The sequence below is a fragment of the Cygnus atratus genome, chromosome 1, assembly GCF_013377495.2.
Source record: "Cygnus atratus isolate AKBS03 ecotype Queensland, Australia chromosome 1, CAtr_DNAZoo_HiC_assembly, whole genome shotgun sequence".
NCBI lineage: Eukaryota > Metazoa > Chordata > Aves > Anseriformes > Anatidae > Cygnus > Cygnus atratus.
The window spans coordinates 11,556,400-11,580,818 of NC_066362.1; the positions used below are offsets into that span (position 1 = coordinate 11,556,400).

The 24,419-nt window shown below is 35.8% G+C and overlaps 1 protein-coding gene across 1 annotated transcript in view; it reads right to left on the bottom strand.

The window, feature by feature from the left end:
• Positions 1–3,257: 3,257 nt before the first annotated feature.
• GNAI1 (G protein subunit alpha i1) overlaps positions 3,258–24,419 on the bottom strand; it is a 36,067-nt gene continuing 14,905 nt past the window's right edge. Inside the window, exons 2-9 of the mRNA XM_035549436.2 lie at positions 17,123–17,165; positions 16,897–17,038; positions 12,763–12,920; positions 11,648–11,776; positions 6,351–6,480; positions 4,924–5,077; positions 3,827–4,041; positions 3,258–3,726 (exon numbers count right to left, since the gene is read on the bottom strand). Coding sequence (XP_035405329.1) covers positions 3,851–4,041; positions 4,924–5,077; positions 6,351–6,480; positions 11,648–11,776; positions 12,763–12,920; positions 16,897–17,038; positions 17,123–17,165 — 947 coding nt within the window. The 3' untranslated portion in view covers positions 3,258–3,726; positions 3,827–3,850. The remainder of the gene's footprint in view (positions 3,727–3,826; positions 4,042–4,923; positions 5,078–6,350; positions 6,481–11,647; positions 11,777–12,762; positions 12,921–16,896; positions 17,039–17,122; positions 17,166–24,419) is intronic.

Genomic DNA, 24,419 nt, shown 5'->3' on the forward strand with positions numbered 1-24,419 from the left:
CCTTACAGTCTTTTGTTGCACCTGCTACTTTTTTCAAAATGAAATAGTCAAAGAGTTGAAGTTTGCAATCCTGGCATTACTCTTTGACCCACAGGCTAATAGTTATTAATACAAGGTATAACAACTTCAAGAGACATCCACGCCATAGGACACCTAGTGTCTTGGTAGGGTTTCCTTTTTGCTTGATTTGAAACAGAAACTTATTTTCATTCTTCCCAATTCTAAATGCATACTTGCTATCATGCTGCTCAGCATGCTACAGATTGATTTCTTTCCTCCCCCCTAAGGTTTCACGTAGAATTTAAGTAATGAAGCTGCTAATTGTGTACATCAAAACAGGAGCTGAAATCCAGCAAACACTACTCTGTTCCCATACTATGATCCTGGACTCTGTAATTGAATGTAGTAACTACTTCATAGACAAAACAATCTTCTATCAAATTCAATAGGTAGCATCGTAAAGTCACATACCAAATGTTCCAAACATTTCCTCACAACTGACCTTCTTAAAAATAACAATGTTTAATGATGGCTGTGTTTTAGTTAGAGATTTCAACCATGGACAATAAGTTCACAAGACCCTGGTGGTTGGAGAAGCCTCCATCAGGCTATAATTCCCTATACATACTAAATTGTGAATAACTTAAAACAGTCTGAAGGAATACCCTGATAGTAGAAGGAGCTTCCTTGTTTAATGCTAGAAAAAAGCAATTTGCCTGGATACTTTTTTTGTGGAAAAAATGCAAGGAGTGAAGAACTGGAAGAGAACAGAGGCTCAGACTGGTGAGGCTCAAGACTGTCCTCAGACCAGCAAGATTTACTCCTTTCTTTCTTTCTTCAGGACTCTCAGACCGAGAAGGAGCTCGCTGACAGAACAGAGATAGAGTGAAGCCCTATTATAACTGCAGTGAAAACTAAGCATGTAGCTCCCACCATTGCATGTAAGTCCTCTTACAGCTTTTCCTGCAGTGGCAGGTTAAGATGATAAACAGCTTTCATCTTAGGACAAAGAATGATCAACTCTGTTATCCACGATCCTCAAACAGTTTTGCCCAAGGTATTTAAGACAAGTCCACTGCAGCATGTACCAACATCAAAAAAAAAAAAAAGTATATAGTTAAAATCTATGAAGCTCAGGCAAGTTCATATGATCAGTCAAAAGTAAGAAATATTCATATTGGCATTATTTCATTATCATCTAATTACAACCTAAAAAGGAGAAAGGATTTCTATCAACAGTCTGCTTAGTTATTATTAAGATCCGTTGGGCTGAAAGACAAAGCTAGACAAAATCAGAACAGAATCAAAGTATTTGTTTTCAGTACACATAATTATTAGAATATGTCAGCAAAATATATATATATATATATAACTTTTTATCATATCACTATTAACATATACAGGAGTTCTCAAATTAAATTTAACAAATTAATTTCTATCAACAACCTAATTTTGGAAAGTTCTTAATGGATGTGATCAATTATATACTTGGCCTTTAATATTTGAATATGAACAATTTTTGTATAGGCATTTTATAAACCTAGACAAAGAACCACTACAGAGAGAGCATCCATAAGGAAACATACCAGCTGTCAACTCAGCAAGTCAGAAAAGACAAGCTCATCCTCCTGGACTCAAAAACAAAAGTATTTCAGAATTTTGTTCTGTGTTAAGACATAAATATTGCAGAAAATACCAATTATGAAATTCCCAAAATACTCAAATTGAAGCTGTTAAGAACAATAGTTGTGGAAAAATATTTAGGAACTAATCTGAAATGACAATTTTATGCTCATTATTGTTTTTCTGTTTCTTGCAAAAACCTTTGACTTTGTATCTTCGAATTTTTACTACCTAGTTATCTCTATAGGATGGATGCAGAAATACTTCTATCAGCATCTTTAAGGAAGAACATTTCTTTCAAGCAAGGCACAAAATTTAGATTTATTTATGCAATTTGATTAATCCCAATTTTTGTTTACATCAAGTACAAAAACCAACTTGAACGTAGGTGTAAATACAATTTCCACAAAGTAGTTCAATGAGATTTAAAATCAGTTACATATCCAGAACTGTAAAGCACAATTAAAAGCAGCCCAGGATATACAGATTGTTTACCATAACTGCTGAAAGATCTCAGTGTATGAATATACTTAACAACCTCCAGTAATAAATTAGAAATTCCTTTCTAACCTTTCATTTGAAACACACGTAATAATTCTGTACCTAAGAAAGGAAACGTCAAAGAATAAGAAGTACAGTTTTACTTAAGCTGAGGCCTAAATGAAACATATGCACAATTAAAAATTAAATAACAGAACAATGAGTTGAATATTTTGGTTGAACATTTCTAAGAACATATAAGCTACGATAATATAGAAAAATAGCAACAGATTCAAAGACTTATCCTAAAAGAACTTACAGTGTACTGTAGCTGCCTGGAATATTCTAAACAAGTATAGAAAATCATACTTCCAAGTTTGGTATGTTTGTATTTCCTAGATGACATACATTTGAGACAACCATCCATGAACTTATTTACAAATAGAAGCTTATTTCTTTTAAAATAGGTATAAAAATCAGTTTTGGCACTAACCATAAGGCAATGGATGACAAATACCCAAGATTGCAAGTCACATAATGAAAGCCCAACCAGAAGAAAATCATAATCTTTAACTTATTATTTAAAGAGAATGAGACTTTAAATATCATTAAATTTAAAAAAATCAGTATCTGCAAAGTCACTGAATCACCTTACTGAACATAATGAAGATTCTTTTTTATATACAACAGGAAATTGCTTTAATTCATGAAAACATTGTGCCATGTCTGGTTGGAGAACTTAGTATTTCTGTGGTTATTAAATTGTCAAAATAGTTTTAGTTTTATTACCAGAAGATAGCAAAGAGTTAAAGGAGAACACAATTTTAATTCTCAAGAATAAAAAAAAAAAATCATATTACTCTGAAGTCCTGCCTTTGTTAATGGCATTATTTATAGACCATTCACTCCAGTGAGTAAAGACCACAGTTTTTTGTTGTTTTTTTTTATTTCTACAAGTATATTTTTAACAACTTCCTTTTTGCATTTCCATAAGCTTCAATAATAGCTGAACCTTAAAATTCAATTTCTCAGTGTTGCCACATTTGTGCTGCAAAGACTGCAAACCCAGATTTCATAAGCTGTGGATTTAAGTTTTAAAAATATTTTTTTATTTACCCTAAATTTATAAAAACATTTTTTCAAAACTTAAGGCAAAAAAAAACAAGTTTTATTGGTTACGTTTCTTTAAACGTGAGCAGGTGTATGAGGCTGTTTAAATATCAAAAAAGCTAACACCATATACAGTATTACCAATGAAAGTAGTAAGGCAGCATGCACCCTCAAGATGAAAAGAAAATTTAATTTTACAAGATGTTTAAATAATCCAAAGGCAAAAAGTGTCTGTCTCCTCTAACAGTATCTTCATAAACCATGGAAATTTTAGAGGACACCAAGTTACTAAAATATTCCGTTCAACGTTTATACAAATACATTACTACAAGTTTACATACAGTCAAAAGACATCTCAGTGTTACCTAATTACTTAAATTTACAAGACAAACATAAATAAAGCTGTTAAAACAGGCAAGTACAGTACTGATCTATCATTCAGCACAACATATTTTGTATTTCTTTCAACTTGAAACCAATCAGATTAGAATTGTGCGAAGTCGTTCTTCAAACCTAAAAATAAAATAAAGAGAATTAAGTATATCTATGCAAGTTTCACACAACATGGGCATGTTCCAAATGCCTAAGTCCTTTTTTCAGGCATATAATTTACCAATTAACAATCTCTTCTCTGTTCTTAGAATAGGCCACAGTCTTTAAGGTTATTTTTAATAATGACATCAGTTACAGCATCGAAAACAAACTGCACATTTTTTGTATCTGTGGCACATGTGAAGTGAGTGTAGATTTCCTTTGTGTCTTTTCTCTTGTTAAGATCTTCAAACTGACATTGAATGTAAGCAGCTGCTTCTTCGTAAGTGTTTGATCCTAGAAGGAAAAAATTACTCAGGTTTCAAACAGGAAGAACAAGATGTATATTATATCTTTGATTGAAGTTATTTCCAAATAGTAACTTAAATAAATAGCTACTTAAACCTAAAAAGGAGTATGCTGATTTAAGTAATTTCACAGTCCCTGCTTTACAACAAAATGTGTGGGAAACCCTCTGGACACATTTTTAATAATTATAGGCTAAGGACTGCAGGAAGAGTATTTACTGCAGTGGTAGATGGAACAAATCATTATTGAATTAACACTGTTCCCTAGACTAGGATATTTTGCTTCCTTCACTTTCACTTCTTATGTTTTTAACAGGTTTGTTTATTTCTACCCAAGGTCCATTAAGTTACAAACAAATAGTATATGTATTTCTCCTAAGCCTTTTTTTTTTGACTAATTTAATATTTTCCGTACAATAGAACAGTCTAAAGTTACAATGAAAATGATACATAAATAGTCTAAGACTCATTAAATAATCTTTTGCTATGTATTTCCTGAATAAGCCAACTACTTGTAATATGTACGTATACTCTCCCTTCAAATAAACTCTCATATATGCTCAGGGATTTCTGCTCGGTGAAAAAAAAGTACAAAAGATAGGAGGACAACAGAATAAAGAACAGGCTAAACAGATTAGGTTGACAAGCACTGCAGCAGTAACGTAAATGCTATCAGTGGACCAGCATTATTTCATCTAGTTGAAAAGATTAATCTGACTTCAGCACTATTTTATTTGTGATTCATAAAAAACATTCTACCAACTTAAACTGTATTTTACTGAAATAATTTGGACACCTAGAGTTATTAAATTCCTCCTAATTTGTACATCAAAAATAAGGAAATTACTTGATATCTGCCCATTCCCAATACCTGCATATTCAGGGTAGCAAATAGTGAGAGGACTCCTCTTGATTTTTTCTTCAAAAAGATCTTTCTTGTTCAGGAAGAGAATAATAGAAGTGTCTGTGAACCATTTATTGTTGCAGATACTGTCAAACAACTTCATGCTTTCATGCATCCGATTCTGTAATTTGGAAAACAAAACACAAACAAACAAACAAAAATCTTACTGTATTTTATCAGACTTCAGTAATAAAATCAGGATACATATTTTTTGTTAGCCACAAATTAACTAGGTAAGTTGTAAAACTAAATTTCCAGCATGCAGAACCATATTTTACCAAGAGAAACACAGAAAGGCCAAAGAACACTTTCATGTACCTAATGATTTTGAAGGTTTTTTCCAACATAAATGATTCCGTGACTCTGTGAGTAGGGTTTAAGCAACTACTTTTTGATTTTTCTTTTCTCATTTCCAGGCTTAAGTTTTTTCTAATATGATAGGAATTTTTAGCGTGTTTTGACATTTTGCAGCAAGGATATTATAGAAAGGTTTCCAAGTAACCTGAATTTGCCTTACACTTATTAGATCTTTTGAAAATTGAAAATTAAATTCTGCATATAGCCAAGATTCCAGCATAAGGAAAGGAGTAGTTCCAAAGAAGCAGAGAATTAAAAGAGCAGGTTGGTGGGTTTAAAAAAATAAATAAAATAACTCTGTAGAAAAATTATCCAACGCGTAAGTAATTTGGCAATGCTTCCAGCCATTTAAGTTGCAGGATAGCAGATATGACCTATTTTGACAATATTTGACTTGAAGGTGTTTTTTTTTCCTTTTTTTTTTTTTTCCCTTTTCTTTCCTCCCCCAACAGCGTTTTGCAAGAAGCTACAGAACACGAGGAGTCTGTTAATGATTTACACACAACAGACTAGCATCACTTTCAACTACCCAGATAATAAAAAGCATACACTCTGTGCATATTGATGTGGGAGGAGTCACATCTTGAAAGAAGAGAAAGCATAGGAAAGGAAAAAGAAAGATTTCTATAACTAAGGAAAGAGAATTGAGTAAAACATTTAGGAAGAAGAAAAACATGAAGGCTGAGGAAGTGAAATAAAATGTAGTAAAGAAGAAACAGATAAAGCCATTTCTTATATTTCTAGCATCTTTAAAAAGACTAGGATATGTATTATTGACATCCTCATTAATTTCTGCATCCTTTGGAATATGGAAAAATGCAACTGAAAAGAATACTTGTCTCAAAGTACGCCTGAGAATATGAGGAAGTATTTTTGAAACTTGAAAGCACAAACTCTATCACCATTTCTCTGAAACCTTTCACACAAAGTCTGTATATTATACAGGAGTACTACTGTAAGAGATATTGATCTTTCCTTTCAAACTTATTCAGTTTCTATATAACAACTATTCTTTTCTTCAACACCATGGTACTTGCCATTTCCTCATCTTCAGCCAAAACCAAGTCATAGTCACTTAATGCCACACAAAAAATAATTGCCGTAACACCCTCAAAACAATGAATCCACTTCTTCCGCTCTGATCTTTGGCCTCCAACATCAAACATTCTGTAAAACAGAAGTACAAAGCAGGAAATGAACTTTGGAATTTCCAGCTTTCTGAATGTTAAGTGATAACCTCTGAAATCATCAGCTGTGCAAGCTTGATCAAAGAATTTTGAAAAACCGCATAAAATCTGCAACATTTCAATTTAACATCTCAGCATAAAACAACCTTAAAAAAGAAACTTAAAAAGTTTTACTATACATTTCACAAAACATGAGAAAGTGACTTGAAAGGTATATAAAACTGCTTATTTATAAATAATTTGTACAATTACAAATTATTTCATTAATGAAGTTAATTGTAATCTATAAAATAAAAATACACAATGTTAGCTTAACTAAGTGCAAACTATATGAAAGTTTTTCAACCTTTCTCCCAAATGAATGAAAAGTCTTAAGTAATAAAAGGTCAAGAATATAAAATTCTTTACATCCAAGGGCATAGGTGTCTGTTTCAGTAATCAGGAGAAAAATGCTACACTAAGAAAGTTGGACACAAATAACACTTTATTTTTGTTATCTCAGTGTTCTGAATCCAAATATAAATATAAAATATATTTCTCATTTTTTTAGATTTAACCTAGAAACTCTAAAAATTGATGATTTTCAACTTATCTCTACTAAAATAAATTACAACTTGATTTTTTCAGCTGACCACATTTAAAGAGAATTTTAATTTTTTTAAGAGACAGTAAACATAATTTTTAAAATGCTCTTCTTAAAAGACAAAATAGGCATCAAATAATAAGGAATAATGATAATTTTCCTTCTAATAAAGACACTTTTTGGAAATGCAGTTAGGTGGGAAAACTGAGCTATAAAGGTTTTTGGGTTTTTTTGAATTCTCAGCTTTACTGAAATAGAGTAAAAGAAAAAGACCATACTCCAGAAGTTAGCAGCAGATGATCAACAAATTACCACTGTATAAAACAATTTACTTTTCTCTGCTATCTACATACTTTAATGGCCATTTCCTAACTGTTCTGAGCTACACTGAACTTTTCATATCATTATGTACTTCACGTATTTTTCAAGCCAGACATAACGAACTAAACCAATAAATAACTTCATCAAAAAGAGGATAACAGTGCTGTCCTGAAACAAATGTGCATAGCTGAATCTTCTCAGGTAAGACAGAATACAGACTTTATCACCTGTCTCTTTCCTGTCACAGAATGAGAAGTGTTGTTTCAAATCCTCGCGATTACTTCCAGTTTCAAAACAATGTGAAAAGGTCACCGTATGACTTCTCTAGCTTGCTTAGCAAATACTCGATTATGCAAAAATTGAATTTTTCCTCCTAGTTACAAGGAAATGCAATTATTACTTTTAAGAGAGGCCTGAATTTTAATGTCTTCAGTTGATTTTTTCAAGTAATTTTAACTTCCTTCCAAGTTATTATAAAGAATCAGAGAATTCAATACGTATAAAAACGTTCATATGGGAGGGTGAAGACAGAAGGGGAAGAACAGGACAGACTGTTTCCTACAACTCCATCCAGTTTTCTCTAAGTAGTAAAAAGGCTAGCATGTGAAAGGAAGGTGTGGGGACCTCTTCTCACACGTAACTAGCGATAGGACGAGAGGGAATGGCCTCAAGTTACTCCAGGGGAGGTTTAGGTTGGAAATGAGGAGACATTTCTTCTCAGAAAGAGCAGTCAGGCACTGGGACAGGTTGCCCAGGGAGGTGGTGGAGTCACAGCCCCTGGGGGTGTTCAAGGAAAGGTTGGACGTGGTGTCTAGGTTTAGTGGGTGACATTGGTGGTAGGGGGACAGTTGGACCAGATGATCTTGGAGGGCTTTTCCAACCTTAATGAGTCTATGAAAGCCTTATTTGGTTATAGAACGCCATATGATCACGGAAAGAAATCCAAAGTAACAACTGTTAAGATGCATAATTATAATTCTTGTAAAGATATTCCAGCATGGCCTGAACCATTGAGGATTATCAGTAATAAGGCTACCACACTGAGGTCTTTTGGTAGACAGAATGACATGTAGGCTTGAACAACAACGTATCTCATTGTTTACAGAACATACCAGAATATGAGTAAGAAAATAACTAAGAAATTAAGAAAATGGTTCCTTGTATCTTTTCTGTGGATACTAGCTTTTAAGGAACATGATAAAATAAAAGCTTTATACCAATGGCAGTACTGTAATATCAAACTGCATGGATCTCAACTGGATTAAGCATATCTTAAGGCACCACTCAATGTAAAAATATTATTACTAAGATGGTAACTGAGATGTGTAAGGAAACATTGCACAAAATTGCACACGAATAAAGAACCATATTAACAAAAACTCTTTCAAAGAACTGCAAAAATATGTAAAAAGGAATAGATCTGCACAAGAAGCATACATCTGTGATGTGAGTGTTTGGTATTTCATGGTCCTTATGCCAACCATCATTTTGACTCGTGCAGACTACACTGCCAGCATGGATTCTGGGAAGTGAGGGAAAATGCATAAGACTGAAGACTTCCAGAAGATAAAAGAAGTGTAATTTTCAGTTTATATGGGCAGATGCTGATTTTAGCCAGAAATCTTTGTTTCAGTTCAGAATAGACTCTCCACCAGTGGCATTATTTTACCAATGATGTCTGTTTTTGGGGTTGTCTTTCTAACAGCGCACTGAAATGTCCAGTTCTTTACACGAAACAACCTTTTTGCACTCATCTTTGATTTTTTTATATGCTAAAACTTAGTGCTAGGTGAAGTTTTGGCACCAGTTTGACAGTGAACATCTCAACAGAATTAGTAAGAGCCTGATGGTTTGGCTTTTGTCGTGAGGGTTCTTCTACATATTATGTCAGTACATAGAAAGACAGGCACAGAAGAATTATATGGCACACAAAATTCTTCAAAAAAGATAAGGTTGCAGTATCTTTCCAAATAATTAGCCATTCCAAACAGAGTGGCATGGCTTAGGAGCTTTGAGACATCTACTCCATTAGAAGCCTGTATATACAGATTGTTAGGTCACAGTCCCAGCACACTGAAACACTGACAGCAGCTGCCTAATCTGCAGACAAATTTAAAAGTTTTAAAGAATGAGAAGCTCAAATGCTTTACAGATTTCTCCTCCCAATGTGAGAGTGTTGTGTGCAAGCCCATTCTTTGCCTCAGGAACATTCTTTGCCTAGGAACTCATACTGCAGTCAATGGTTCAGCTACTCAAAAGAATCATGTATTGTTTATTCATGATAAATTTGTCTACAATGAACTACAAGAAATACAAGGCAGTGCTGAAAGAAAGTTTGTAACACCCAAATCTACCTCCCTTATCTAAAGAATGATGTCATTAAAGAAATGCTTTATTGACTTTCCATTTCATTTACTTAAAGAAAGCAAACATTTCCAGTGAGATTGCAAGGTGGCTATGCCATATTAAGACAAATTAATTCACTGAACTAAATGTAAAGCACTAAAGATGCTTCTCCAGTCATCACCCTACTAATCTATGTTATTTAGCTATACAGGTAGCTTTCTAAAGGGTTTATCAGCAACTGTGCAAATTTAAGTGCTTGTGCAAGGTATTTCATTAGCACATTGGTTTTTTGTAACTAGTGTTGCCAAATTTGACATGTTCTGCTTCTTTCAGGTTATTTCATCTGAGAATATGATTCCAGTACCCATACAAAATGTGAAAAATGTGACATAGGCCAGAAGGATACCAGTTATTTATTGTGATTTTTGAGTTTGTTAAGGTTATACAAGTTGTTTGTTTTCTCCCTCCAAGCCCCAACCTTGCAGAAGACTTCTTATTTGACAAATATTTTAAGGTAGGGTGAATGGTTACCAAAAAAAGATAAGATATATATCTGGAAAGTCTCACTTTTATTAAAACTGAATGCATCTTTGATCATCTCACTTTCCTGTTTTCCCCAGGTTGTAAGAGGAGGTGTGGGGTACAAACATAGAAAACCAACTGATTTAGTGTACTACATAAGATTAATTGAACCCCATCAGGTGCAACTTGTCATTTTTAGAAATCTTAAATTGTTCTGAGTCACTAGATTTCTATTAAAAAGTATATAAAGTAGAGAAGGAAACATTAAAAGAAAAAAAGGCTTGTCTTTCTTATCAAAATCTGTTGGAAATATTATAACCTCTAACAAGGTCTTCTGCTTAGGTATACTATTGTGCAAGTGATAATCCTCATTCTTATTGCCCATTTAAAATGTTCCAAAAATAATGCATTTTCAAAAACATTTCAAAGATTACTCTTTAAGAACTTAAAAATAAGAAAAAAAGGATTCCTCAGAACACTTTAAGAGCTATTATTTTATGGAGGAAAAAAATGTGTACACTTAAACCCCTAAAATTAAGGAACAAAATATATTTTCCACAGTACTGGTGATCCTGAAGCATTAATATTACAACACTTACTAAGCAATTACATGAAAAACAGCATTTTCCATGACAATACTGAACAAATTTACTGTATAGATGTTCTGACAACTATGCCTACACAATCTAAAATGTACATACAATACAATTTTTACTGAGATTTCTCTTCATTCTTGCTAATCAGGAGTAGTTACAATAGTATTACATTTATATTATCCTTTGCTTTCATCATGGATGTCTCAGAACATAAAATGTTCAAAATTATTAACGTTATTTTGTAAACCTCACATCACAGGGAACATAAATAACAGTCTTTCATCACTAAATAAAGTACTACCTTAAAAAACTACCATTCAGTTTTGAATTCAGTTCTCCATGAAAATGGAGTTGTTGGCGGTTTTTTTTTTTTTTTTTTTTTTTTAAAAGAGCAACAAATGTTTACAAGCCTCCAGTTCTACAACAGAATTTAAATGGAAAAATCTGACAGAACAGCTACATATTAATGCAATACAATATTGAGTATTATGAGATTTGATTTACATAGAAAGTATCTTTACAAAAAGCTTCCAATATAAACAAAGCATTTATTACTTAATATCTCCATATTTATTATGCATTATGATTGGATTTCAAATGACTCCCATTTGCCTTCAGAAAATTGAGCCAAGCATGAAGAAGTTTTTCAGCTAAAAGAAAAATAATCAAAACTGTGACTATACAAAATTTGCTAAATTGCATTACTGAAAGCATATCCACAAGAACTTTACAGAAGCCGTAACAGACAGATAAACATGCAATATAATAAATTTACATACTTAAAGTGAAGATCTTTGAAAGTAAAGTGAGTTTCCACTATTCCTGTAGTTTTCACTCTAGTCCTGAGAACATCCTGCTGGGTTGGAATGTAGCTGGTTTGTGCTATCCTGTCCAAGTCATTCAAGTAACTGAAGGTAAAAATAAACACTGCTTTCAGTTATTCCTAAAATAGTAACCAGATAATTGCAAAGAATCACAGAAGTCCTACGTCTATCCATTACATTGTACCTGACTTTTATATGAACAGCTGTCTCTGAGGTAAGACAGAAAAGATAAGACACAGATTATTTTCCTGCTAATTTCTTTTGAAGTTTTAGATACACTTTCACCCTAGAAGAAAACATATACAATTGACCCCAATAAAAAGAATTATTATGAAATCCCAGGATGTAAACATGGTTCCACATTTACCAATTTTATTTGTATTAACTAGAAGACGACTTTCATTTTTGTAACCTCTTAGTGAACTACAATTTTCTTTGAACTATAAAGCAAAAACTAATTACTCTGGAACTGATAACAGGTGTGAAAAGGACAACCCAGTATGTTGGCCAGAATTAATAAATATTTTTAAACAATGCTAAATATATGACCGCTATAACTTTAAATCGGGAATTTCTAATTACACATTTTTTACAATATTAAATTCCAGTCACTAATAATTAATATTAATATTGTGATGCACACCAAGAAGCGTGAAGTTTCTCATAACAATACAAATCTTACTAGTGCTTTTTGCATAGTGATAGAAAAGATATTAAGTTCTCCCTTTACTGTAACCAGAAGTTAGCAATTTTCAGGACAAAATAATATGATTAAAAGACCAGCTTTCTTATGAAATTTGAGAAGAATTTATCTAAAAAAAAAAAACACAAAACTGAACAGAGGAGGTAAGTCATCCTCCAAATGATTTAAATTCAGTTATACCACACCTCTTCCTCTCCATTTGCAAAAGTTATGTGCACCATTCTGACCCAAGCAGACAAAATCTTTGTCTAGGTACTTCTAAATTTTCTGTTTGTATGGGAACAGAATTACTCAAAGGTTAGACTTCTCTTTTATTCCTTTAGCTACTACTTGAAAACAGAAGTATTGTTTGTCACATAGTACTTACTAGGCAGCAGAGTCATTAAGCTGGTATTCTCTAGATCTGTTGAAACAAGCTTGTACTCCACTGTCTTTCCACAGTCTTTTGATAACACCAGCAAGCTCTGCAGTCATAAATCCTTCTTCTGCTGCTCCAGCTAACACAAAGAGTTGACGAGCATCATCCTTTAGTGTACAAACAGAAAATGGAGAGACAAACATTAAGAAATATAACAAAGGTATACTACCTTCTCCTCTCACTCAGGATTAAGGATTACATTCAGCAAAGGAGTAGGTTACTTAACCCGGTATACATTAATGTAACCAAACAAAAAATGTGAAAGAAAATAATTAGTTTTCTACATAGAATGACTTCCCACCTTTTTTCAACAACATAAAAAGACAAGGCCACTCAACTTCACATAAGCTGACAAAACTTCTGATCAGTTTGTCACTTGAAATGAACTTCTATAAATGGAAGTAGTCACATATGTTGTGCTGAAGTCTAACGTTGACCTTATTTGCTTAGCATATGCCACAAACTGAATAGAACAGTTACAATGCATATTAGAACCTTTGGATATGCAGATGTATATTGACTGCAGAATACACATTAATCGTGTAAACTTCAAAAGATTTGTTTGGAATTGATAAATATTCATTAGTAAAGAGAAATATACTTAAAACTTTTCCAGATAAATCAGTTACACATATCCATCAACTTAACTATTCTACATACACCAAGTTTTCTTGGTAAATCCATGTCAAGAAATCAAGTGGGTTTTTTGTTTGTTTGTTTGGTCACATATTTTAGTTTGTTTGTTTTTAAGAAAAACAGCAATTTGTGCATTCATATAATGACTGCCTCTGAAAATGAGGCTATTGGAGTACAGAATATCAATCCCCAGTCTCCTTTAACAGAATTTGAATAGTTGTCTAACTTATCCAATTCTGACTGAGGAAAGAGACTAACACTGTTAGATCTGTAAGATACTGGAAAAAGAAGACAGCAGCTGGGTAGAGGAAAAACATATCCACATTAATATTTTCATGGGAGTAGCTGCTTGACTGTAGTTACAGTTTGTATGTGATCTATTGCCAAGGTGTGCCAGCCAGCAAAATCAGCATACTTGTGGCCTGTAACTACTACCCACAGCATGTACTGTTTGTCTAATAAATAAAAGAAAGAACAGACGAAAAAGGAAAAAGGAGAAAGGTGAAAAGAGAGGGGTTTAGGTAAATCAGCTGGGAACTGAAAGAATTTCAAGAAAGAATTAAAAATGCAACATGTAAAGTTATTCTCACAGAATAGCAAGTAAGATACTGATGCAAATCTGTAGAAAAAAACAGTTTCTATCACCTTTGCTGTTCAAACAATAAGCTGTGAGGAATAACATTTTCAGGATAAACGTAGAAAGTAATGGTTATTCTAAAGAGATTGCCTGCTGTAGGCTTAAATAGTCAACAGTTTTATGACAGCTAACAGGGAAATTGTTTGCAGATAGAGTAACACTGATATTCACAGCCTGGAAACAAAAAGCTTGCTGTTCAGTCAACTCAAGGTAGACTTGAAGACATTTATACCTATCTGTGTGTATAAACAAGTAGTTATACATATAAACAACAGGTAACTAAGACATAGGTCTTGTGAAAGCTACAATTCTAAAAATGGACATTTGTCAAAAAATGAACAGAATACTGATTACTTGTACATCCACAAGAAAAATTGCTAATAAGAGTTCAGTGGATTGCAATAATAATTGCATAAAACAAAAGAGTATTAAAGATCAAAGAGTAGGATAATCAGATCTCACTGACTGTAGCTTCAACAATATGCCCGCATAAAAGAAACTTCAATGACGATTTTGTTTTTGAATATTGTTTGTGGATGAAAATGTCAAGGATCTACAACTGATAGAAACCACAGATCTTGAAGGAAAAGCCAATATATTACAATACATGATAGAAACTGGAAACCATCAGCCAGTCTTGTCATGAACTATTAAAACATCATTTCACACCTGCCATGGTCTGACTTCACATGCAAAACTTACTCTGTTTCAAGTAGCTCTGTAAGTTCTGTCTCTACATTCTCTAATATTGTGGGATTTTTATTTTTTTTTTATTGCGAGGGTGGAAGAGGGAGCAGGAAGAGAATCAGTTTCTATTTTTAAAAGCCCAACCATTAAAATAAGAAATGTTATTTGTTACCCTCATATCCCTTTTCTAATCATGGCAAGTACTAGATACCATAAATGATGTAGGACGTAACAGCTGAGTCCTATTTTCATTATTAACCAACGACAGAAAATTTCCTTTAATCATACTGCAACAAGGCTGCTTCCATTCGAGTCTAATACTGACTTTCAACAGCAAGTGTTGCTCTGTAAAAAGAACGCAGATCACCGAGACCTGCCTAGGTGCTAGGGGATAGACAGTTATTTCACAACCATCCCTGACAAAAGTTTGCATTATCACTTAGATCGTTCTCTGAAGTTGACAAACAGATTATTTCAAGTTGATACCATACACAGCTTTCAAAATCTTGCTAGTTACTTTAGCTGATCACACCTAAACTCACTCTTCATTCTGTTTTCTTTTAACACGTATTTAGTAACAGGAATCTACCATCTGCCTTTTCCAAACGTTAGCTGCCAGACTCCAGATAGGACTTCATCAAACAAATACTGAACTATCATGCACTAAGATACCACTCCTGCCCTGGCAAACTTTGGTCTCAAGACACAACAGAAAACATGAGAACAACGCTAGAGAGGAATAACAAAACAACACAAAGCTTTTACTAGTTACATTTACAGTTAAGCAGGTTTCAGGTGGAATTAACATATGTACATAAACTAAAAATGATGAAAGACTTAAAGGAAAATTGTCTAATAATTTACATATGACTACCAAACAGACTTAAGATTTCATTTACAACTTCAATACCCACTTAACGTAATGTTTGTCTTTGTGACAAGCATACCCAATGCATCAAGCAAGGTTATTGAGGTCACGCTCTTTTTTTAAGCCATCAATAAGATTTTGAACACAAGACTTTATCAAGAATGAAGCGTTTGCATACTATTTCTTATTTTTCAAGACTCCCCCCCCCAATTGTAATTCAATATTAACACAATGAAAAGAACTAAATTATGACAAGATATCCCTCCAACTACCTTACATATTTATTTCAATACATGAAGAGCAAAATTTCTTCCTCCAACCCTCCTGCAAGATAGCTGCTATCTGGCTAGTTTGTGCTTCAAAACCTGCACTGGTTGGCACTCCCTATTCTCTCATTAATGTCTATGCAAAGAAAACAAAGCCACAAATCCTGAATTAAATTACAGTGCTGTTCAGATTAGGAACTTTGGTGATATATTTCAGCACTGCAGCACAGAGTGGACTCCTGCACACAGTGCACAAGCGAAAACAATTAAGGAAGCATTTTATAGAGAGATTTAGAGCATCTATCCCCCTGACCAGACAGGGACACAAACAGATTCACCACAGGTAAGAGTACAGGGTTAGGATTTGAGAAGATGATAAGCAAAAAGGATCAGTTCTGAAGACTATCTCCAATAAGTGGATGAAATTGGATTCAAAATGTACAGGAAAGCCTAGAAAAAGATCTCTGATTTCTTGGGAAAAATCCCTAAATCATGCGGTATGATGAAAAAATGGATACCAGCAGCAGGGCTATGCCTGTGACTTAGAGTACAATAAAGTTATCCACACTGGAAATCAGTATGAAACGGGATTCAGTCCAGAGGTGGGAATGTTTTAGGCACTACTGTGCCTACCAGTCAATAGAGAAGTGCAGAGAACAGCTAGATGCCTACCTGCCTACTAAGAAGTATGACTACACAGCTTGTTGTTTTTTCAAAAAAGCCCTAAGACTCAGGTGTTTAGTTCTCCAAATTTAGATACAATTTGGAGAACTGTATCTAAACCAAATAGTTGTTCTGAATCAATGAAGAGCTGATTGCTCTGTAGAGCATTGTGATAGAAAACTAAATGACATTCATCTTTATCAAACCTTCTGACCTACAAAGATTTTTAGATAGGAAGAGATTTTTTCCAGGAAATAACAATGGACAAAAACTGAAAATGAATGGATATTTCAGCTTTATATGTGCATGTGTACTTCAATACTCACAGCCCTGGTTGGATCACCGAAGTCTATCTTCAACCTCCCCATTGCTCTAATGATAGCAATAATGGACTGAATGGTGTTACTGTAGACAACAGCTTTGTACTGTTTACATTCTTCTTCTGAATAACCAGCTTCATGGATAATCCTATGGAAGGAAAATAAACAAATTCTCTATTCAAGTAAAAAAAAAAAAAAACATTTCTCTATAAATATATTTTACCATACTTACTTCATTTGTTTGACAATTGTGCTTTTCCCTGACTCACCAGCTCCTGAAAAATGTGAGAAAATTCATTAGACTTCTACTCATCTTTGACAAGACATTTAAAGTAAGTTTCTACATTTCAAGTACCTAACCAATGTAAAGAACTTCAGTAGTTCAAAATGTGCTTCCAGCTGGAAGTTTCAAAATCAAGACATTTGAACACGAAATCACTCAACTCTGAAAAGTTTTTGTAATGCAAATAGATCACCAGTTGTCCAATTCCAATATGACCAAAGGAATTTCTAACATCTTTAAAGTTCACTGTGACCAAAGGAAATCACTAGTAAAGGCTGTATTCATGTTCAAAAAAAAAAAAAAAAAGAAAAAGGCTAAAAGGGAAATCTGCGAAACTATAAAGCCAATCAGCCTCATCTCGTTCCTCAGACTAATGATACAGCAAATATTCCTGAAAGTCACTTCCAGGTCCAAAGAGGACAATAAGCTACCTAGGAAACACTAGGAAGGATTTATCAAGGGCAAACTGTGTGCAACTAACTTGATAACTTTTTTATGGGGAAACAACTGGTTCTGTGGAAGTAGAACACCAAAGGATCTTATTTACTTTGTCTCCAGTAGGGATTCCAATGCCATCTACCATAGTATCCTTTTACCAAATTGGATAAATATTGATGTCGAGGTGTCTGAAAACCTGTATAGACAGCCAAACCTAAAGGCTAGTGATCAATCATTTAGAATCTAACTGGAAGTCAGTTACAGAAGAGAATCTTCAGAAGCTGACACTGGGTTAACACTGTTTAACATGTTCATCAACGACCTTAAAACCAGGATGGAATGCTCCCGCAACATGTCTGCAGGCAACATCAGGCTTGGAGGTCAGGAAGTAGTCAAAGTGTTGGGAGAACAGAGGTGTTATTCAGAGGGTCTTCAACAAACTAGAGCTGACAGGAACCGCGAGACACTAAAATGCAAAGCACTGCACATGGCACAGAATAACCCATGCAACAATACAGGCATGAGAATAATGGGTTAGGGAACTGCCTTATACAAAATGACTGCCGGATCAATGACCTGAACAGTCAGCAGTGAGCTCTTGATGAAATGAAAGTAAGCCACATTCTGAGCTGCTGTACTGGGTCTGTCTGGGATAGCGACATAACAGCCCAGATAGTGCTGTACTTTAGATTTGCAGTTAAAACAGTGTTGCTAGCACACCAACATCTTAACTATCGCTCAAAAGTGCATGCACAGCATCAAGGTTTCCTCACTCTGCCCCTGCCACTAGGCTGAGGTTACAAAATCATAGAATGGTTTGGGCTGGAAAGGAACTTTAAAAATCATCCAGTCCAACCCTTCTGCCACAGGCAGGGACACCTCCCACCAGACCAGGTTGCCCAAAGCCCCATCCAGCCTGACACTGAACATTTCCAGGGATGGGGCATCCACAGCTTCTCTGGGCAACCTGGTCCAATGACTCACCACCCTCATAGTAAAGAATTTCCTCCTAACCTCTAATCTAAATATTCCCTCTTTTAGTTTAAAACCATTCCCCCTTGCCCTATCACTACACAAACTTCTAATGTCCATGTAAAAGGCTTGGTTTTGACACACATACTACTCTTTATAGAGTAGCAACAGTTCTCAGATTCTGAACTGCCACAGAAGTTCAGTACCAGGATATTAATGTAAACAGAAAACAGCACTTTACAGAAACATAATCAAGAACAACGAACACTAACCTCCACAAGTTGCTGATAAATACCACACATTTTGACAACAAGACAGATTCAGGAACAGTAGTTTTATTGGAGTAGGCAAAAATTGATGCATACCTTCCAAGAACCAGGGGGCACCATGACAACATGAACACCTGTAACAGCTACCAACTAGAAGACAAGACCTCTTAACCAACGTTAGACTTGCAAAGATACAATTATGAAAGTTATTCGTTACTGTGACACCGGAAGCATTTATAAACTAAATTAATACTTAATCTATAAATAATTGTGCGCTTCAGCACAAATAGGTGTCAATGGTTTAATTTCATGAATAAAACTGATTTTTATTTTGCTTTGGTTTAATATCTTTATTCAGATCATGTGAAAAAAGCAAATCTCCCTTTTATATCTCTGTATTCAAGAAAAATTTTGGAGATAAATGTTACTACAGCATTTAAATTACATTACCTTGTGAAATGCTTTCTGTTAAAAATTTATCATATTTGATTAACTGAGCAGCTCACTGTCAGGACCGGTCATAAAAATCATAAATTATTTTATAATGCCTTCTACTCAGTTTTTCTTAAGTTGATTACCCTTCTTTCTCTACAGTGTCAGCATCAAATTGTACCAAATACCTAGAATTCTTGTAAAAGCCCATTAAATAACACAGAATCATAGAATGGCTTGGATTAGAAGGGACCCTAAAGATCACCTAGTTCCAACCCCCTGCCATGAGCAGGAACAACCCCCACTAGACCCCACCAGGTTGCCCAGGGCTGCATCATACCTGGCCTTGAACACCTCCCGGGATGTGGCATCCACAGCTTCTCTGGGTAGCCTGTGCCAGTGCCTCACCTCCCAGCGAGTGAAGAATTTCCTCCTAACATCTAACCTAAATCTTCCTTCTAAGTTTAAAAACATTCCCCTTGTTCTGTCATTATCTACCCAAGTAAAGAGTTCCTCTCCACCCTTTTTATAAGCCCACTTTAAGTAGTGAAAGGCCACAGTGAGGTCTCCCCAGAGCCTTCTCTTCTCCAGGCTGAACAGCCCCAGCTCTCTCAGCCTTTCTTCACAGGAGAGGTGCTCCAGGCCTCTGAGCATCTTTGTAGCCCTCCTCTGGACTTGCTCTAACAGGTCCACATCCTTCCTTGTACTGGGGGCCCCAGACCTGGATGCATGGCTCCAGGTGGGACCTCACAAGGGCAGAGCAGAGGGGAACAATCACCTCCCTCGACCTAGTGGCCACGCCTCTGTTGATGCAGCCGGCCTTCTGGGCTGCAAGCACACACTGCTGGCTTATGTTGAGCTTTTTGCCCACCAGAACCGCCAAATCCTCATCCCAATGAGGTCTTCTCCCAGTCTGTCCTCATGTCTGGGATTGCCCTGACCCAGGTGCAGCACGTTGCACTTTGCCTCATTGAACCTCACACAGTTCACACGGGCCCACTTCTCGAGCTTACCCAGGTCCCTTTGGATGGCATCCCTTCCTTCTGGTGTATCAACTGCCCCACTCAGCTTGGTGTCATCTGAAAACTTGCTGAGGTTGCACTCAAACCCATGGTCTATGTCGCTAATAAAGACATTAAACAGTACTGGTCCCAAGACAGACTGTAACCACAAGACATAACCACAAACACCCATAATACATATGAAAAAAAATTAAGCAACTTACTACAAACCACCTAACATTAATAATGAGCTCTTGGAAAATGCACTCTCCTACTTTACCGTAAAATAGAAATAGTGGTTTTTTTTTGTTTGTTTTCCTGCTGTTCTTGTTTTTATCTTGGGTGTGGAGGTTGTTTTTTTTTTTTTTAAAAGCTTCATACTAAATTGCCTGCAGTTTGACTAATAACCTTTCTAAAATGTCAGAAAATGACACCTTACTCACTGTCCCATACTGAAAGGAGATTCGCTATTTTCGCATTCCAGAAAGCAGAGCTCAGCCAGGATTTCAGATAGATGCAGAGCTGCACTGATATAAAATATCCTTTCCTTTATCTCAGTGTGTTCTGTACAGCAAAATGAGAACTGTTGTAGGAAGTATTACACAGGAGCAAGAAGAATTAAATATTCCATGTGACAGCTGCACATAAAATGTCAGAGATGGCCATACTGTCACAATGAAACCCTATCCAAATTTAGACAGACTTGAATGTATATTCCTCAATCATCTAGTAAAGGATACTATTTATCACTTCTGGTACTGGCATATTTGATTTCAGCTTCACTACTCTCAATAAATTTAACACTGAGAGCCTTATTGGTTCAGACAGTAATATAAAAATATTGTTAGAATAGTAATAATATAAGAGAAAATGATTGATAAAAGGAGATGGCAGTGCTGCTCTGACTAGAAAAGCAGCAGTCTATCAGTTCCAAACTTGAAAGAATGGTGGGGATTTTTTGTTTGCTCGGTTTTGAATGAAAGTAAGTTAACTGTCAGGTCATCTCCACTTTGACAAAAGAAGGCTTTAGGAACTGATGAGTATTTTCATCTCTCTTGCGCACTTGGTGTCCTTTGTAATACATCATAAGAGCTCCTCAGTAAGACAAGTCAGAGGACAACACATAGCCTATGAAAATCCCATTTAAAGCACAGAGTTGTCTTCAGAGCTTTTACTGACATAATCCAGTACATCACCTATGTCTAGTACTCTTATTATACCTGTTTGCCAGAAGGCAGATAGATCCTTATGCTTCATTATGCAAACTGACAATGTGGAAACAAAGTATGTCCACCTTCATCAGCACAACTGAACATAGGAAACAGAACCACGTTTCCTGTATAAACCCCACTATATAGACACTAAATTGTCATTTTTCTTTTGAAGCCAACTTTCAGCTTTGGAAACAGAGGGGAGAGAAAAAAAATGAGGTTTCTTTGTGTGGAAATATCTTTTAAAAAAAGTATTTAACAGACCAATTGCATGTATAGCATTCTGAATGAACTGAGTAGGGCTACCAACACTTAAATCTAAGAAACAGCTAAACCAGTGTTTGGCTCTCCAAGCTGCTATCAGGCCAATTAAACAATAACTTACTCAAAATATTAAGACAACTATGTGAAATTTCAGCAAACATCACTATAAGCAGGTTTAATACTCATTTACTTTCTAAATGGAGCATATCTGTATTCAAAAATAATTTTAAAAAGTATTTTTGTAATTTGACTATAAATAACAGCTCAGCAAAAATGTTACTTTAAACTACTCTCAGTATCTCATGATTTATTATCCCCCATACTACCCACATAATAAGTATTCCAGAACTACAGATTTCACAAACAAATGTTTTATGAACTCAAGCATACAAACTGATGGTTTTAAGCTCTAAGATCTCGACAGTAACATTTCTAACTTGTGAAGGACTTGATAATTGCTTACTGAAGAAGCTACTCGTATACCAAAATAAATAGCAGTCCAAACTATTTCAAGTACATAGTATCCCTCTTTGGAAGAAACCAACTGTTAAGTGCAACCATTTCTAATCGTACAAAGATATTCCTGGCAACGTAACACAAAAATAAATGTGGATTAAATTTGAGTGAAAGAAATACTTGGTAGAGTTAGATAAAAACTGAAGAGTAGAACAAGGCTGGCTTTGAACTACCAAATCAATCTGAAAAGGAACAGAACCTACAAACAAGTAGAATAGTCTTGTATGTTTCCCGAGAAGAGTTCAAGTATGGACAAGAGTAATTAATATAAAACTTTCAATGCGTGCTTGTCAGCTCTTCAGACTGTAAAGCAGAAGACTTGCACCAGACCAACTTAAATAGGCAAAGTTTATATTAAATAAATAAATTGTTGGATTAATCCACTGTAAAGCCTTTTCCCCACAACTCTCCTACCCAGTCTTCCACCAGATATTACCACTTTACAGTAGCAGATACAAGGTGAATGGTGCCTGCTCCTCAGCTGTCCCTGAGGACAGCACAAGCAGAATGCCCAGTGATTTCTGCTGCTTCTGCTATGGGGACAGTAACCTCTTACAACATCACAGAGTTGCCAGACAGCTTGCAAATAGCACCTCTTGAATTTATCACTTCATGAAACATTACCAGAAATGAGACTTCTATTAGAACTCGAGCTGTTAATCATTGTTACTATATTCAAAAACACCTACGTGCCAGCTAGTACAAGAAAAACACAGTGAAAACTTGTTTCTACATATCCACTATACAGGCTGACCACTAACTGAAACATTCTCCCACACCAGCCTCTACACAAATATACTGGTCTCTGGTCTCTCTATACTCCCCACAGAGTTTATTTTTGTCTTGTGCTCCCCCTTCACCCTTTCTGAAACCACATTGACAGTTACTAATCATAGAATGGTTTGGGTTAGAAGGGACCCTAAAGATCACCCAGTTCCAAACCCCCGCCATTAATTTCTTCCTAATCTAAATCTACCCTCTCTTAGTTTAAAGCCATTGCCCCTTGTCCTATCACTGCACTCCATGACAAAGAGTCCCTCCCCAGATTTCCTGTAGGCCCCCTTTAGGTACTGCAAGGCCGCTGGAAGGTCTCCCTGGAGCCTTCTCTTCTCCAGGCTGAACAACCCCAACTCCCTCGGCCTGTCTCCATAGGAGAGGTGCTCCAGCCCTCTGATCATCCTCGTGTCCCTCCTCTGGACTCATTCTAATACGTCCATGTCCTTCTTGTGCTGGGGGCCCCAGAGCTGAATGCAGGGCCTCAGGAGGAGTCTCATGAGAGCAGAGCAGAGGGGAACAATCACCTCCCTCACCCTGCTGGCAACACTTCCGTTGATGTAGCTCAGGATGTGGTTGGCTTTCTGGACTGCAAGCACACATTGCTGGCTCATGTTGAGCTTCTCATCAACCAACACCTCTAGGTCCATGTGCCTTAGCATAGTTTCCAGGAGGATTTGCTCCATGATCTCGCAGGGCACAGAGGCGAGACTGACTGGGCTGCTGGTCCCCAGGTCTTCTTTTTTTTCCCTTTTTAAAAACAGGGTTGTTTCCCCTCTTCCAGTCAGCAGGAACTTCACTGGACTGCCACGACTTCCCAAATATGATGAATAGTGGCTTAGCAACTACATCCACCAGTTCCCTTAGGACTGCGGATGTATCTCATCAGGTCCCACGGACTTGTACACCTTCAGGTTCCTTAGCTGGTCTCAAACTTATCTTCTCCTACAGCGGGCAGTTCATCATTCTCCCAGTCCCTGCCTTTGCCTTCTGGGGCCTTGGCTATGTGGCTGGAGCTCTTGCTGGTAGACTGAGGCAAAAAAGTCATTTACTACCTCAGCCTTCTCCATACCCCCGGTGACCAGGTCTCCTATTTCCTTTTGGAAGGGGCCCACAATTTTCTTAGCCTTCCTTTTATCACTGAGGTAATTATAGAGGCCTTTCTTGTCCTTGACATCCCTGGCCAATTTTAATTCTAACAGGCTTTCCTACCCTGATCCCTGGCTGCCCAGACAATGTCTCTGTATTTTTCCCAGGCTACCTGTTCTTGCTTACACTCTCTGTAGGCCTCCTTTTCCTGTTTTGAGTTTGTCCAGGAGCTCCTTCTTCATCCATGCAGGACTCCTGGCATTTTTGCCTGACTTCTTTG